The sequence below is a fragment of the Ctenocephalides felis genome, unplaced genomic scaffold (assembly GCF_003426905.1).
Source record: "Ctenocephalides felis isolate EL2017-DRISC unplaced genomic scaffold, ASM342690v1 CF-g0.4_SCAFFOLD_01886, whole genome shotgun sequence".
NCBI lineage: Eukaryota > Metazoa > Arthropoda > Insecta > Siphonaptera > Pulicidae > Ctenocephalides > Ctenocephalides felis.
Genome location: NW_020538040.1, coordinates 98,432,754 through 98,447,031, shown reverse-complemented (window position 1 = coordinate 98,447,031; position 14,278 = coordinate 98,432,754). Strand labels below are relative to the sequence as shown.

Below are 14,278 nucleotides of genomic sequence, written 5' to 3'. Positions count from 1 at the left end.
GCTAATGGAACTGCTGTTGTATTTTGTTTTTTTTTAAATTTCTTGGAAACGATTAACTTGTTTCCAGTTTTTATCATTACAACATTGAATATTTTTGTTATTTATATTATACTTTTTCTATATATCATGCACATGTGACAAAATTCCTAAGGTTAAAAGTCTATAATGAATGAAATATAAAATGATATGTATATGTATTAAAATAAAATTCATAAACTGAAACTGCAACAATCATTATCAACCCACATTTTATTCAATTATTTTCTATATTTTCTTTTTCACAATATTTAAACAGTTAATTTTAAATATAAATTTAAATACAAACATTTATTCAACTACCTAAGCATTTATTTAAAAACATGTTCAATAATTTGTTTAAATCGTTCAGGGTACATGTTTTTCTGTTTCAATGCACATTTCTTGCATAGAGTTTTCATGAAAAATATACTGCAAGTGGTTGATACGCATACAGATTCTTGACAAATACTACAATCGGCTCCCAATATAAGAATTTCATTTTTGTTCTCAGGACTAAAAGGATCTTTCATTATATAGGATTCATCAATTGTAGCTATATTTTTTGCAAATGGAGGATTACATCCTTTATAGTCATAAGGTTGTTTAAGTGAACAACACGAGCAAATAAATTCTGGTAGAGGTTCATTTGTATTTTCTTCATTTGCATCTGAACTTGTAAAATTTTGATTTGCCATCTATAAAAAAAAATCACAAATTAAATTTTTGGTACTGTAAAATATATTAGACAGATAAATAAATATTTCGTTTGTATAACATTTTAAAACTAAAGTATATAAATATTTTGCGGCTCTAAGGCAATATACGAGGTGTGTTCAAAAAGTACCCGGAATTACTAATAATTAAATTTCGCGGGTCTGGAGTGTCTGATTGTCAAATTTTTTTTTTTATTGTGTTGGTATACATGCCCCTAAAGTATGATGAAATTTTCAGCTATATTCACTGTTTACTTTGTCTGTGGTAGTCGCTAAGGTTCGACGTGTTTTTCTGAGCTCGGCGATTTTTACAATGGAAGAATTGAAAAGTCAAAGAATTTGTATTAAATTTTGCGTAAAAAATGAAATAAAGTGTTGCAAAGTGCAAAAATTCACCAGATATGGCTCCGTGTGACTTTTTCCTATTCCCAAAGTTGAAGAGACCCATGAAAGGACGGCGGTTTTCCTCGATTGAAGAAAATCGCTGAGAGTGCTCAAGGACATATCAAAAAGTGAATATCAAGGGTGCTTCGAAAATTGGAAAAAACGCTGGCATAAGTGTATTATATCTGGGGGGGACTACTTTGAAGGGGACCACATTAATGTAGACGAATAAATAAATATTTTTTTGAAAAAACGAAAATTCCGGGTACTTTTTGAACAGACCTCGTATAATTAAAATTTAGTACCAGTTTTTGTCTCGATGGCATAATTCCATAAATTACAAATAAATATAACATATCATAAAAAATATTACCAGTGAAAAACTTCCTTTATAGTTTCAAAAAAATTGTACTGAATCATTTAAGTTCTATTTCCGACTGTTATTACTTAGTACATTTTATGAAATTTTCAATATAACGATTGCTTCAAATAAATACGAATTATATAGGTTGTTGTAATAAATAATTAGTTTTTCATGTCTTTTTTATAATTTCCAAATATACAATTTAAAGTAACTCCAACTCATCAATTATATTGTTCAGATTTATATATCAATACTTTATTGTCAAGTGAAATGATTGATTTGTGTCTGATTATCCAATTTAAGTCCTTAACCTTTTGTTTAATCTGTTTTATTTTAGTTATTAGGTGGTGGTTATTTTTGGTCCAAGTGGATCTGAAATACTTCACATATTCTGCTGGTAGAATTTTCTGACCGTTAAAGTAGACTTTTCGATCTCGGTTTATTTAAGGAAAATGTTATGTGGCAAGATTTATTCTCGTTGATGACAATGCACAAGTATTTTGTTCCGTATTTTAATAGTATTCAGATGTGTCTGAAGTTTATTTGATGCAATGACCAAATTGGTATATGAGGAAAGTACTGCAATGTAGCAAATGTAGCAATTGAAGTATTTGGTAGTGAAGGAAAGTTGCTGGTATACATAAGAATAAGTAGATGCTACAAATATTAGGTGAAGTAAAAAGAAATCCTTTATTTTTGCAATAGTTGGCTTTAATTTTCTGTATTGCACGTTGTACAAGTTCGATTTGGTTCTACTAGGCAGTATTAGAAAGATGAGATTTAGTACAGAAAAAACTATTTTAACAATTGATTGACTCAGTTTTGTTCGAGCGCGCGTCAAAAGTGAACACTACCAAAAAGAAAATACACTATACTTTACTTTTTTGGTTCGACAAAGGCGAAAACATAAGTGAGGAGGATAAAAATGTGAGTAGTGTTTATGGTCCTGCCACCAATTGAATGAGGCTAGATACACAAAAGCTTGATATACCACACCATTATTAAAATTATTTTATATTTGTACTAATCATTCTTACAATTCTAGCAGTGAGCATTAACATACATTGTGATAGTTATATCATATGTAGGAAAATTACCGACAAAGTGATACGCAATGACAAAATGACACAGTGGCCTTATCTTAAAAATCGGAAGGTTTTATTAAAATTTTCGTGACTGTATAAGATGAAAAAAGTCATAATAACAATCCTGTCAGATGTTGAAAGTGGATCTCTTACAATAACTTAAAGCAAAAACTGTCGTAATCGAATCTCGGTGAGTAGGCAGAGATGGTGGCCAGGCCAAGATTAGAATTTGGTGGGATTATATACTGTGAGTTGATCTTCCATGGTAAAGCGCTCAACTTGAAACTATACTATACAGTCAATAATTAAACCGTCTGAAGGAAGCAATGCCCAAGAAGCACCCAGCTTAGACCAATTTCAAGGAATTGTGTTCCATCAGGACAACTGTCTTGCAACTTGCTTGATTGGTATGTTTTTTTCCATCTATCTTCTGGTATGGGCTTGGCACCAAGTGATTACCCTTTGTTCTAGTCCATGGCAAACAGTTTAGCTGATAAAAAATGCACTTTGAAAAAACTTGTAAAAATCAAGTGTATCAATTTTTTGCCAATAGGGACAAACGTTTCAGTAATATTACATTTAAAATGGCAATAAGTTATTGAAAATTACGAAGCATATTTGACTTAAATCGGACCATCCTAACTACAGTAATTAAAGCCTCAATTTCATGCAAAAATGATGGATTTCTTTTTACTTCGTCTAATATATTTTCAAAATTTATCAACTTGTTCTATACAAGCTTCGACACTTTATGACAAAAGTACAACACAATTTGTTAAATATAAGTCAAGTTCAAATCAGCCACATAAGATCATCAAACAAACAAGTATTGAAATATGTATAATGAAATAGTATATTAGAAATATATATATCACAATTGATTGAACAAATTTATTTCCAATAGCTCAATTTATTTTAATGCCAAGGGTTGTCCAGTATTTTGAGTCATACCTCTAGATGTATAAACAAATGATTTTTGTTTATTCACGACTAAAACATCGATTTTCCAAATTTATGACAATAATTTATTGTCTGCCTTTGTAATTTATAGCATAAGATATGTGTTGGAAATTGCAGTATTTTAAATAATATAATGAATTCAGAAAGAATTAATATATAGTCTCTGCGGCATAGGTACAATATCACCTTGGATTTTTTCACTCAAAATAATTGCTTCAACAATGTTGCCCATAATTTTTATAATCTCGTCTTAATATATTAATTGTGTTCAGTAATAATAATATCTAATTACCTTTTTAATAATAATTTGATGTAAATTATTACTTAAGTTCATATTTTAAGCAAATTAATTTCAGAAATCAGAAATTAGTGCAGTAAATAGAGAGAAAAAATGGTGTAATCTGTGAACTTTTTTACTGCTCCAATTTGCGTGATATTTTGGAATCTTTTGAATCAAGTTAATTCTAGATGAAATACGATAACAATATTATGTGACATGTGTTCCTAAAATTATATTTACCTCATGAGTACATCATATTCTAATATTGCCTAGGATTTACCCATTTTAATCAAATTTTCTAACGAATCGAGAACCTTTGACACATAGATAAATAAGCATAAATAAACATATTGTCTTAAGCATAAAATTTACTTATTTTAATTAAATAGGGAACGGGCAAGCTCTCCTCTAGCGGATTTTAAGTGCAACTTGGATTCCAACAAATATGGCGGATGACACATTTATGAGTTGAATTTGCTGTCAACTAATATTTGTTTTGACGTAAAACGTGCATTTTTAGGTTAAACATTTAATAATTCATATTTCTTACATATTTTCATCATTTATTTTTTATGATTTTACAATAACAGAGGTAAGAATAATGAAATTCAAAATATAAATTTTGTTTGCAATATGCATACTATTTACATTCAGGAAGGATATTCAATCAGAAAAATATTGAAAGTTCAAAGTTTGAAGAGGCTTTAGTAAATTAAATCAATATTTGCTTAAATGATCATATATACATGCATAAAAACATTATTAAAAATCCATTTGTGAGTTTGATTCTTAGAAAACACTAATTATGAAAGTTAGAAATTAGTTATATTGCTTTAGGTTTTACTTTTCAGATTCATTCGTTGGTAGTTTCCAGGGTATTTGAAAGTAGGTTCTTATTTATTTGCACTCCAGATGGCTTTATTTCATTTGTTAATAATGTGGGCTTAGGCAGAATCACTCCAACCCAAATTAATGTACTCTCGGGCGTAATAAAAAAAAAGTAAAATCTGGATGTGCTGTATTAACTGACAAAGGTAAATTCATGAGTAAAAAAGACAAAGTTTTTAATTGTACTTTATAGTCAGGATTTTCATCAATATGGACTGAGTTAGACAAATTAATAAATATAGCAGTACTTGTGCATATGCTATTTGTTTAAAATTAAATTTAAAACGGATTATTTTCACCAGGAGATATTAATTAAACTCACTTTGAAGCTAGTGTGCGTATACATGTAGAATGAGTCATACACAGAATGAAAATTTTAAAACTTCTATGTCTTGTCGTTTTTTTATGTCCTATTTTGGTGAATCTTCAAACTTTCATTATTGGATAAGATGGGGATGGTAAATGAAAGAAATGTTAATTTATATTAGATTAAATATATATGTATCATGACTGTTAGCTTGTATAATAATATTAACTGTACATAAATGTTATATGTAATACATAAATTGAAAGCTTTTGGAAATCAAAGATGAATACTTCGTATATGTACCTAAATTAATCTGAAAGAAAAAACATTGAGAGCATATAATTTAAAGTATAAAATTTTAACAGGTATGTAATATTAAATTCACACAAATAATTACCAATCTATGGAGGAGACCCTCTTCTATCAATATTAGCAAATACTGCTCATCGGTATAAAATTTTGGAGAAATTCTTCAACCGTGCATATACTGATACAATAGCTTCCTAAAACTTTTAAAAGTAATATCTTTTTATGCAATAAAACAAAACATACCTGCAGTAATGCAATAATACAAAACAATTAAATCAAATCAAATTGCAGTGTAGAAATCCTGTAAGTCCTGACATCCTATCAAATATGAGATTCATTCTGCAACAAAGTACTAATAGAAAGATCTAAACTTTGTTCAGCTGATAACACAACATGCAAATCATAAAATATCTTATGGCCTTGTCTGAAAATTTTATCATACCTTTAAGCAACACATGTTTGTTTTAATATGGTGGTCAATAGCAAATACATTTTAATTATGAGTACATACCTCAATGAATCTATCCAACGAAGCAATTTATTTCTTCTAACGTTAATTATAACAAAATTCACTTTCTTATTCATGCGCTTTCTTCACTTAATATACGCACATGATTGGTGACTCAGATATACCGCATTATTATTAGAAATAAATAAAAATTGCGATTATAAGAAGCAATAACCATCTTTAACAAGCACATAAGTTTGAATAAAACCTGTCAAAATACGAAATAAAACCTGTCAAACGCCATCTTGTTTGGAATCCTTGTTTGCACTTTTTCGCCACCCAGAGAAGTCATGGCGTTTTCACTGACATTTTTATGAGCTTGCCCGTTCCCTATTGTCTAAAGCCGGCCACAGACGTAACTGTATAACTGCGCAACCTGCGACTTGAACATGTATTCTGTAGCGTCTGTGGGGTGTTTTTTGCGCAACTTGACAGACTGGTGCAAGCGAGTTGGCATGAGCACTTTTTGATTATTTTAATTGCGCAATCGTTCAAGTCGGCAAGTTCATTCGTTGGCCGCGTGTGGCAGCACATGTCCATATTTTTATTTTACATTGTAGCGAATTTATAATACAAGTTTATGAAGTTATCGACAATTAAAAGTTATGAAATTAGCCCTATGAACACTTTGAATTCTCTTCTGATGCTGTAAATATATAAATTAATAAAAAAGATATATTTTTAGGTTATGTTTTGACATTTATTATTTGACATTTGTGATATGCTTGCGCAAGTACTTGAACATAAACTTGAACCGTCTGTGGGCGCTGTGAAAATACGCCTGGTTGCGCATTCATTCAGTTGCACATGCATACAGTTACGTCTGTGGCCGGCTTAACAAATCGAGTACCTTTGACACATAGATAAATAAGCATAAATTAGTATATTGTCTAGGATAAATAAGCTTTGACATGTCCTTTGTTTGTACTACTGGTGCTAGCTATGGGTGCATTCGACTTGGACGCTTACGCGCTGTGAGCGCTCACGCTTGTAAGCACGAATTTTTAGCGTTCGACTTGGCCGATAAGCGCTCAGAATCGATAACTAAATTCCGTTCGTTTTGGATACTGTGAGCGTCAATAAGCATCAAAATGGCGGCAACTGGCGGTAACGGTAATTGGGTAAATTTTATTACTTTCTGGATCATTCAGCGGGATTATAAACAATTTAACAATTAATAAATAAATGAAATTTGGTTTGCTTATGCTTAATTAATATTAATATTAAAATTAAAATTTAAAATTATTTAAAATTAATTAAATTTAAAATTAATTAATATTAATATTAATATTAAAAAATAATTGTGATATACAACTTGGCATTTTTGCGGGATTATAAAAAATTTAACAATTAATAAATAAATGAAATTTGGATAGCTTATGCTTAATTAATAGTAATATTAAAACTAAAATTTAAAATTATTTAAAATTAATTGAATTTAAAATAAATAAATAATATGAATAAAATAAAATAAATAATATGAATAAAAAATAAATGTGATATACAACTTGGTATTTTTGCGGGATTATAAAGAATTTAACAATTAATAAATAAATGAAATTTGGTTAGCTTATGCTTAATTAATAGTAATATTAAAATTGAAATTTAAAATTAATTAAATTGAAAATTAATTAATATCAATATTAATATTAAGAAATAATTGTGATCTACAGCTTGCCATTTTTGCGGAATTATAATGAATTTGCCAATAATAAACAAATGAAATGACAGATAGTAAAAACAACTGACGCTCACGCTCACGCTGCCCTACCTCTGTGGCGTGAGCGTATGTGAGCGCAAAATATGTGCTACGAGCATCCTACGATGGTGCTACGAGCGTACTTATGCCACACTCACAGCGCCAAGTCGAACGATGAAAGCGCGCTCACGGCGCGCTCACAGCGCGTAAGCGTCCAAGTCGAATGCACCCTATGTGATATAAGAGTGTCACATTTATGCGCGCTGAAAATTGACGTTTGTTGCAGTTTTTAGGTTATGTTGTTGCGTTCCTCGTTACGTTATTTTCTAATCTGTACCATCACAGTTTACTCGAGAAGTTATGGATGATTTCAATTTGTATCCTTTTAAACAATTACGAAATAATCATGTCTTACCATTATTGCTTATATATACTTAACGATAGCAGGCTGTTAGAATTGCCATGTCCAGATAAAAGAATTGCAGAAATATTATACGAAGTGTTGATGATCGACGCGGAACCTTCCCGGAGTACCGTGAAAAAGAAGTTTACATTAGAAAACAACGTTATAAAAGTGTACGTATTTACTCAAATAACGCCAAAAATTCAGTTTTGAATTCTGATAAATTTATTGCAGGCGTTGTTCAAGTCCAAATGTGAAAAATTTACGTGTCGCCGTGAATGGTTTGTTTGACAATTTTTATTTGGTTCTGCAAACGATTGATACTTTTGGGCCCGCAAACCCCACCTATGATTACTATTTTGCTGATTTAATTGCTTCCAAGTGATTCTTAGCAATTCAAAATGCCAGAACACACACCTGCCCCTACACCGAGCAGAGCGGTGTATGGATTTGCATTATATTTAACAATGAAATCTTGTTTTTTTGCTTATGTTGTATGGTCTATTGTACCTGATGATATTCTCTTATTGCTGAATTTATATTATCTCCCACAAAAATATTGGGCTATTGCTGTTCCTGTTCAAGTACTTGTTGTAATATTTGTTTTTGCATTTTTTATATATCCCGGTATGAATTTATGTTTGTCACCAAACTTTGATGATAATTCAACTGTGACGGATAAAGCTGCCATATTTCGTTGTTGCTATCAAGAAGATGGTTATAAATGTCACGAAATCATTAAAGATGATAAGTGGATCACTGAAAATCTTTGCTCTAAACATATGTTAGAAAAACCCAAAGAAAGTACAAAAGTCGTCACTAATAAAAAAACAAAAAGATATTGTGATTGTATTAATAAATCCAAGTGTATGGCTTTGAATGAACCTAGTTTTAAAAAACCTGTTGAACCAGTGACTGAGATACCATTGTCGGAAGTAAACAAAATTCTTTATTTATAATTGTTATAGAAGTAGTAAATTCAGCAATAATGAATATAATAAATATTTTAATAAACTTTTCTTTTATAATAAAATATTAGTATTGTTATTATGAAAATACAAACATAAATCTTTACACAAATAATGATAACATTTTGATTTTTTTATTACTTTGTCCACTTTATAATACAAAAGATAAGGATTTGATAGTATACTAGTAAGATGACCATACATGTGGAGTTTCACCTTGCATTTTGCTTTTTTCTAGAACCAATGTTTGACCTGGATTGTTTCGAGTTTTAGATAAGTATGGGTTGAAATTGAATTAGCGCTACTACTTGTTAACAACTTGCTTATATAGTATTCCATAGATGCTCATATGAAACTATACATTAGGATATAGAGAATCGCTGGATGCAAAAGTCTGAAGATGGGTTAAAATATTCTCAATATCGAATTTTCTTTTTCAAATTTTTGAAAATGCAAAAAAACTATGAAAATAAACTTGGCACTGCCTGGCACAAGTGGTCTATACATGTAATAAGATTTGACTTGAAATAGACACACTAAAAGTGATAACTTAATTAAGGAGAAAATTGTTTAGAATTATATATCAGACTGAAATTGGAAAAAACATGCATCAAAATAATATAAAAAGTTTTGAACATAGTTCCAGTAATTCTGATAGTTATTGTAACTTCAAAGAATATTTATTTTAAATCATTCAAGTTTTTTAACATAAATACTCTCTCTCCGTCGCCGATTTACCATAACTATAAGTTATCATCCGGGTTTTGAAATAGAAGAAAAAATAACTGGAACCAAGATGAATATATTACCTTAGTACTAGTTAAAATAAGGCTATTTTTGTTTCGGAACAATCTTACAATATTTTTTGATATTTTTTTTTAAATTATCACCTTTTTTCATTATCTCTTTTATTTACAACTGTCCAGTTAAGGATTTTTAATAAATTTGTGGAATTTACAATAGTCGGCAGTAAAGGGACATTGTATACTAGAGGGGCATGTTTCAAGTTAATTAAATACCAATGCATATACAAAATATATTATTAAATAGTTTATTGAATTATTTCAGCGTCATTTACATTTACAATAATTAATAAATTTATATTTAAGTAAATTTCAACATATGCTCATATAAAAATATAAACAAATATAATTCAATTGGTAATTTATATTACTTAAATTTTGATGTAATTATATAATTGTTAGCCAACAAAATGAATTTTTTAATGTTGCATATGATTAGAACAGTTGATATATCAGATATGCAGTAATGTAGGAATGTATATATATAATTATCATTTTACAAGAACATATAAGCTTGAATAGCTGCAATGGCAAGTAAAACATAACTCAATGCTGCATTAGCTGAAGCTCCATTTCTGGGTGTGATTTTCTCCCCATTGCATTTTTCATCTTTGCAGAATTTGCAATATTCATTTCCCTCCTCTTTGCACTTATCTTGCAATTCTTTAGTCATATCCACAGTACAACCTCGAATGGTATCTTTGACTGCAATGCAAAAAATAAGTTACTAAATTGATTCTAAACATATATAAAGAAATAGTGAGTAGAATAGAAATGAATTGTTTACCAAGTTGAAGAGTATAACAACCCACGTCGTCTTTGAATTGAGTAGGAGCCTCACATTTTTTAGGTTCGAATTTTTCTACGCTCTCATCACATGTTTCTTCTCCTTTCTTTGTAGACCGGCATCTGTAAGAGACAATTATATATATATAACATTAACAACTAAGTAGTTACCTAATCAGATCATTGATAAAAATGTAGGATCATATATGAATTTGGATGTAAAGTGGTACTGAAAGTTAGAAATTCCACGTGACTAGTTACAAAAGATCAGTTACTATTGTAAGCAATAGTATGAATTCATGATATTTTGAAATATAATAAATAGCACATAATTAAACAAGACTTTACTTGTAACACTCGTGGTACGCTTTCTTCTCTTCATTGCATTTGTCTGCCTGGCAGATTTTACAAGTTTCGTCCTTCTCACCATTGCACAATTTGTATAATTCTGGATTATCTACTGTTAAGTCTTTTAGACAGCCTCTTTCAGTTTTTCCATCTGTAAAATAAAAATAAACTATATTTTCAACAAATATTTGAAGTTTCATAACGAACACGATTTAAAAAACTGTAAATTATAGCATACTTAATGGGACTATTTTGCGTTCGTATGATGGAAAATAATTTCTAGCTCTTTATAAGATTATTATTTATATTAATTATTTTAACTCACCTTTGAAGTATGTATAGCAGCTTTCTGCTTTTCCAACATAAATGTTGGTTTCGCATATTTTGATTGTGGTGTTTTTGGCAATTGTCCACTGGCAAAGTTCATTAGAACTGTCGCATTTGTTACAAGTGAGTTTTGCGAAAGCTGTTACATTGTTGCAGCCGTTTCCATCAGCCGTCTTGCATGTCAAAGATTCATATTCGGGTTTGTTGTGCAAACTGTCGGGATCGCTGGTGCAGCCACGTTTCACTTTTGTACCATCTATTAAATGTAAAAAAATGATAAATGATATATTGCTTTAAGGAGAATTAATATTAAGAAAAGAAAGATTTATAAACACATGAAATGAAATGTGATAAACGTTTTCAACTATTCCTTTCTTCTATGAATTTTTGTAATAAAACAACTTTTCATATTTTAGAAAGGCAATGAACGCTATTATCATAAAAAGTTCCATCAAAATCGGCGAAAATAATTTTTCAACAATTACGAAGAAACATATTCACCAATCTCTATTACAAACTAATTGTCCCAACTGATATCTTTCGAACAGTCTTAAAATTTTCAAATCGGTTCAGGATTTTTGGCGAAAACTTGGACAAAAATATATGGTTAGTTAAAACGTATGGGATTTCAATTGACGTCGAGTAGTAGTGACGTCGGTTTTCACTTGGAAATATAGATAGCAATATGTTTCCAAGTGAAAATAGCCCTTGCACCTTGCACGGCATTGCTGCATAAATAGAAAAATTATCTCTTTTAAAACCGCGCGCGGTCAAATTGACCTACAATTAAAAAGTTGTCGATTTTATTATTTAGTTCATATAATAATTGATTTATTGTTTAAAGAATATAAAATATTTTTTTTAAAAGAAATTATAGGGAAAAAAACAAAATTAAATATTTATACAGAATGCCATATATTACATTATTATACTTTATTCGTCTTTCCCACATTATATACCAATTATTTTATTCTGAAACTAGCCGACCCGACAGACTTCGTCCTGTCAAAAAAATTTGTAATGTGGCGATGTTTTGTTCCTACCTTTTTTCTATTCTTTGCAAAAAATTATCCTGGACAGAACCGTCACCCTGGTAATAATTCGGTGTGAATTAAAAATAATTAAATAAAATACTATACGCATTTAAAAGTGAGTAATTTTAATCATGTAAATCATAATTCAAAAATCAGTTCAAATTTTATTGTAGTGCTTTGTGATAAACGATGTTTTTTGTTTGATTACCTGGCGCATAGACAAACAAATCTGATTGTTTTCCAATACGGGAACAGACAACATACAATTTTCCATGTGAAAAACATGGGTTGTCCAAATTAATACCACAAACACTTAATGATACCATAAACGCACTGGAAACTGTAGTCGTTTAATCTCAAATGGCACATCAGCCGGAATCATTGGGATGCACGGTGCGAGAACATCTTCTGCTTTATACTATATCCTTTCAATATAGTTGCTTCCATCACGTTGTTTGGTAGTTTTTTAAAGTTTTTAGTTAAAGGCGCGGTTGGTCGATATTTCGCAATATTATAATTGCCGATCCAACCTTTAATTGAAGATTGTGAGGTGACAATCCTAGCAAATCCAGCGAGTTTAAAAACTCCGGTGGATCGTCTTGGTTAGTTGCCTAATCAACTGATTCGCCTATAATTTGTTCTTGAATTTTGAAATTTTATTCATTTACATTAATGTTTTTGCCTGCCAATGTAGCTCGTTAATTAATAGAAAGATATTTATATGTTTATATAAATATATCAAAAATTAGATTATCAAAAACTACACAAAATGCCATGACATAGATCATTGTTTGTTCTACAAATTTCGTTGCCTACTCGATTAAAAAAGAAAAGGGCTTTTCTTAGGGTTTTCCCGGCAATTATTCGATTTTTTCTCGCCGTAAGAACCATCCTTGGATTGAAACGAACATTTTAAAAAAAAGAATTGGCCAAATTCGTCCAGGCGTTGTTGAATTATGCGCTTACCAACACATTTTGCGATCCATTTTTATATATAAGAAGATGTACATTTGACGTAAATATATTTGTTGTTTTGTAACTTGCACTAAATTCATAAATCATAAATCCACACAAAGCCTAATTTGAGAAGCCTAAATCTTCATTTTATTCAGCTTTTGAATATGCACTGCAGTTAACATATTAACCAAAATAAAAATTCGAGCCTAAATATGCTTATACTGGTCTTTCTATACACAATTGACGCATTTATGCACCTAAGTTCAATATGTTGAAATATAACTATAAAGTTTCCACCTACAAATTTTCGACTTCATGTTACATTTCTTAACAATCTGGTCTGCCACATTTTTATCAAACAATGTACTAATACAAAATCTAATAGTTTTCGGTACATTTTTGCTGCTTATATTTGCTGCTTATATTGGATAAGTTTGAAAGTTGGAACAAATATTTTTGCGGTTTACTTTTATACACTGTGAGAGTAATATTTGATTTATACAAACTTCTTCAAAATTTATGAATGAATTTATCAGTTTTAAAACAACGACCCAATTCATCACCCAACCCAATCATTCAGAATTTTATTCTAAATTTGTCTGATTAATTTGATATATTTGGTATAAATCTGCACCTATATTTCGACGGAAACATCTTCCCAAATAACATTATTTTCCACCGCTCAAATTGACGGACCGCGGTATGCCACATAGCATTTTTTTTGGAAAATAGAAAAAAATAATTAAAATCAAATAGTGAAGAAAATATTATAAGTATGTTCTAAGAATTTGTCATATAGTTTGATAATGGTATTTTAACGTTTAAAAATGCCTAAGTTACACCCAAAGTTTGAAACGGTTAATTTGACCGGCGTTGTAAGTTTTAGAGTTAAGGGGAAAGTCTGCTTTAGAGGCTTGAAAAAATCGTTTTTTTTTTTTACAAAAATGACTTCCAAAACTAGCCAAGAATATATCCCTAAAATTTCAGAAACAACTTCAAATTATGCTCGAAATCACAGAAGAAATAGTGAGCAAGCGTCAAGCGTGTATGCTAGCGGAACGAAAACTTCGAGGCGCGATTTTCCCGCTAAATGACACCTGCACGCTCGTGGCGCATCGGCAAAATGCTTGTACTCGG

At 30.1% G+C, this 14,278-nt stretch overlaps 1 protein-coding gene and 1 long non-coding RNA gene across 3 annotated transcripts; one reads left to right on the top strand and one right to left on the bottom strand.

Moving 5' to 3' along the window:
• Positions 1-235: 235 nt before the first annotated feature.
• Positions 236-4,185, bottom strand: LOC113378265. Its single transcript, XR_003367164.1, has 2 exons — positions 4,045-4,185; positions 236-713 (listed from the first exon to the last, which is right to left on the bottom strand). It is a non-coding gene; the product is annotated as an uncharacterized LOC113378265 (long non-coding RNA).
• A 3,566-nt stretch (positions 4,186-7,751) lies between these two features.
• Positions 7,752-8,896, top strand: LOC113377677 (phosphatidylinositol N-acetylglucosaminyltransferase subunit P-like). 2 transcript variants are annotated; one of them, XM_026618071.1, is made up of 3 exons: positions 7,752-7,892; positions 7,963-8,091; positions 8,153-8,466. In XM_026618071.1, the coding sequence occupies exons 1-3, from the start codon at positions 7,876-7,878 to the stop codon at positions 8,301-8,303; spliced, it is 297 nt and encodes a 98-aa protein (XP_026473856.1). In that variant the 5' UTR covers positions 7,752-7,875; the 3' UTR covers positions 8,304-8,466. The 2 variants fall into 2 exon arrangements, with proteins under 2 accessions (XP_026473856.1, XP_026473855.1); XM_026618070.1 differs by having other exon boundaries at positions 7,839-7,892; positions 8,153-8,896.
• Positions 8,897-14,278: the final 5,382 nt, after the last annotated feature.

Bases quoted from the DNA above. Each gene is read 5' to 3' on its own strand.
- LOC113377677 (XM_026618070.1), top strand. From the start codon at position 8,320: ATGCCAGAACACACACCTGCCCCTACACCGAGCAGAGCGGTGTATGGA.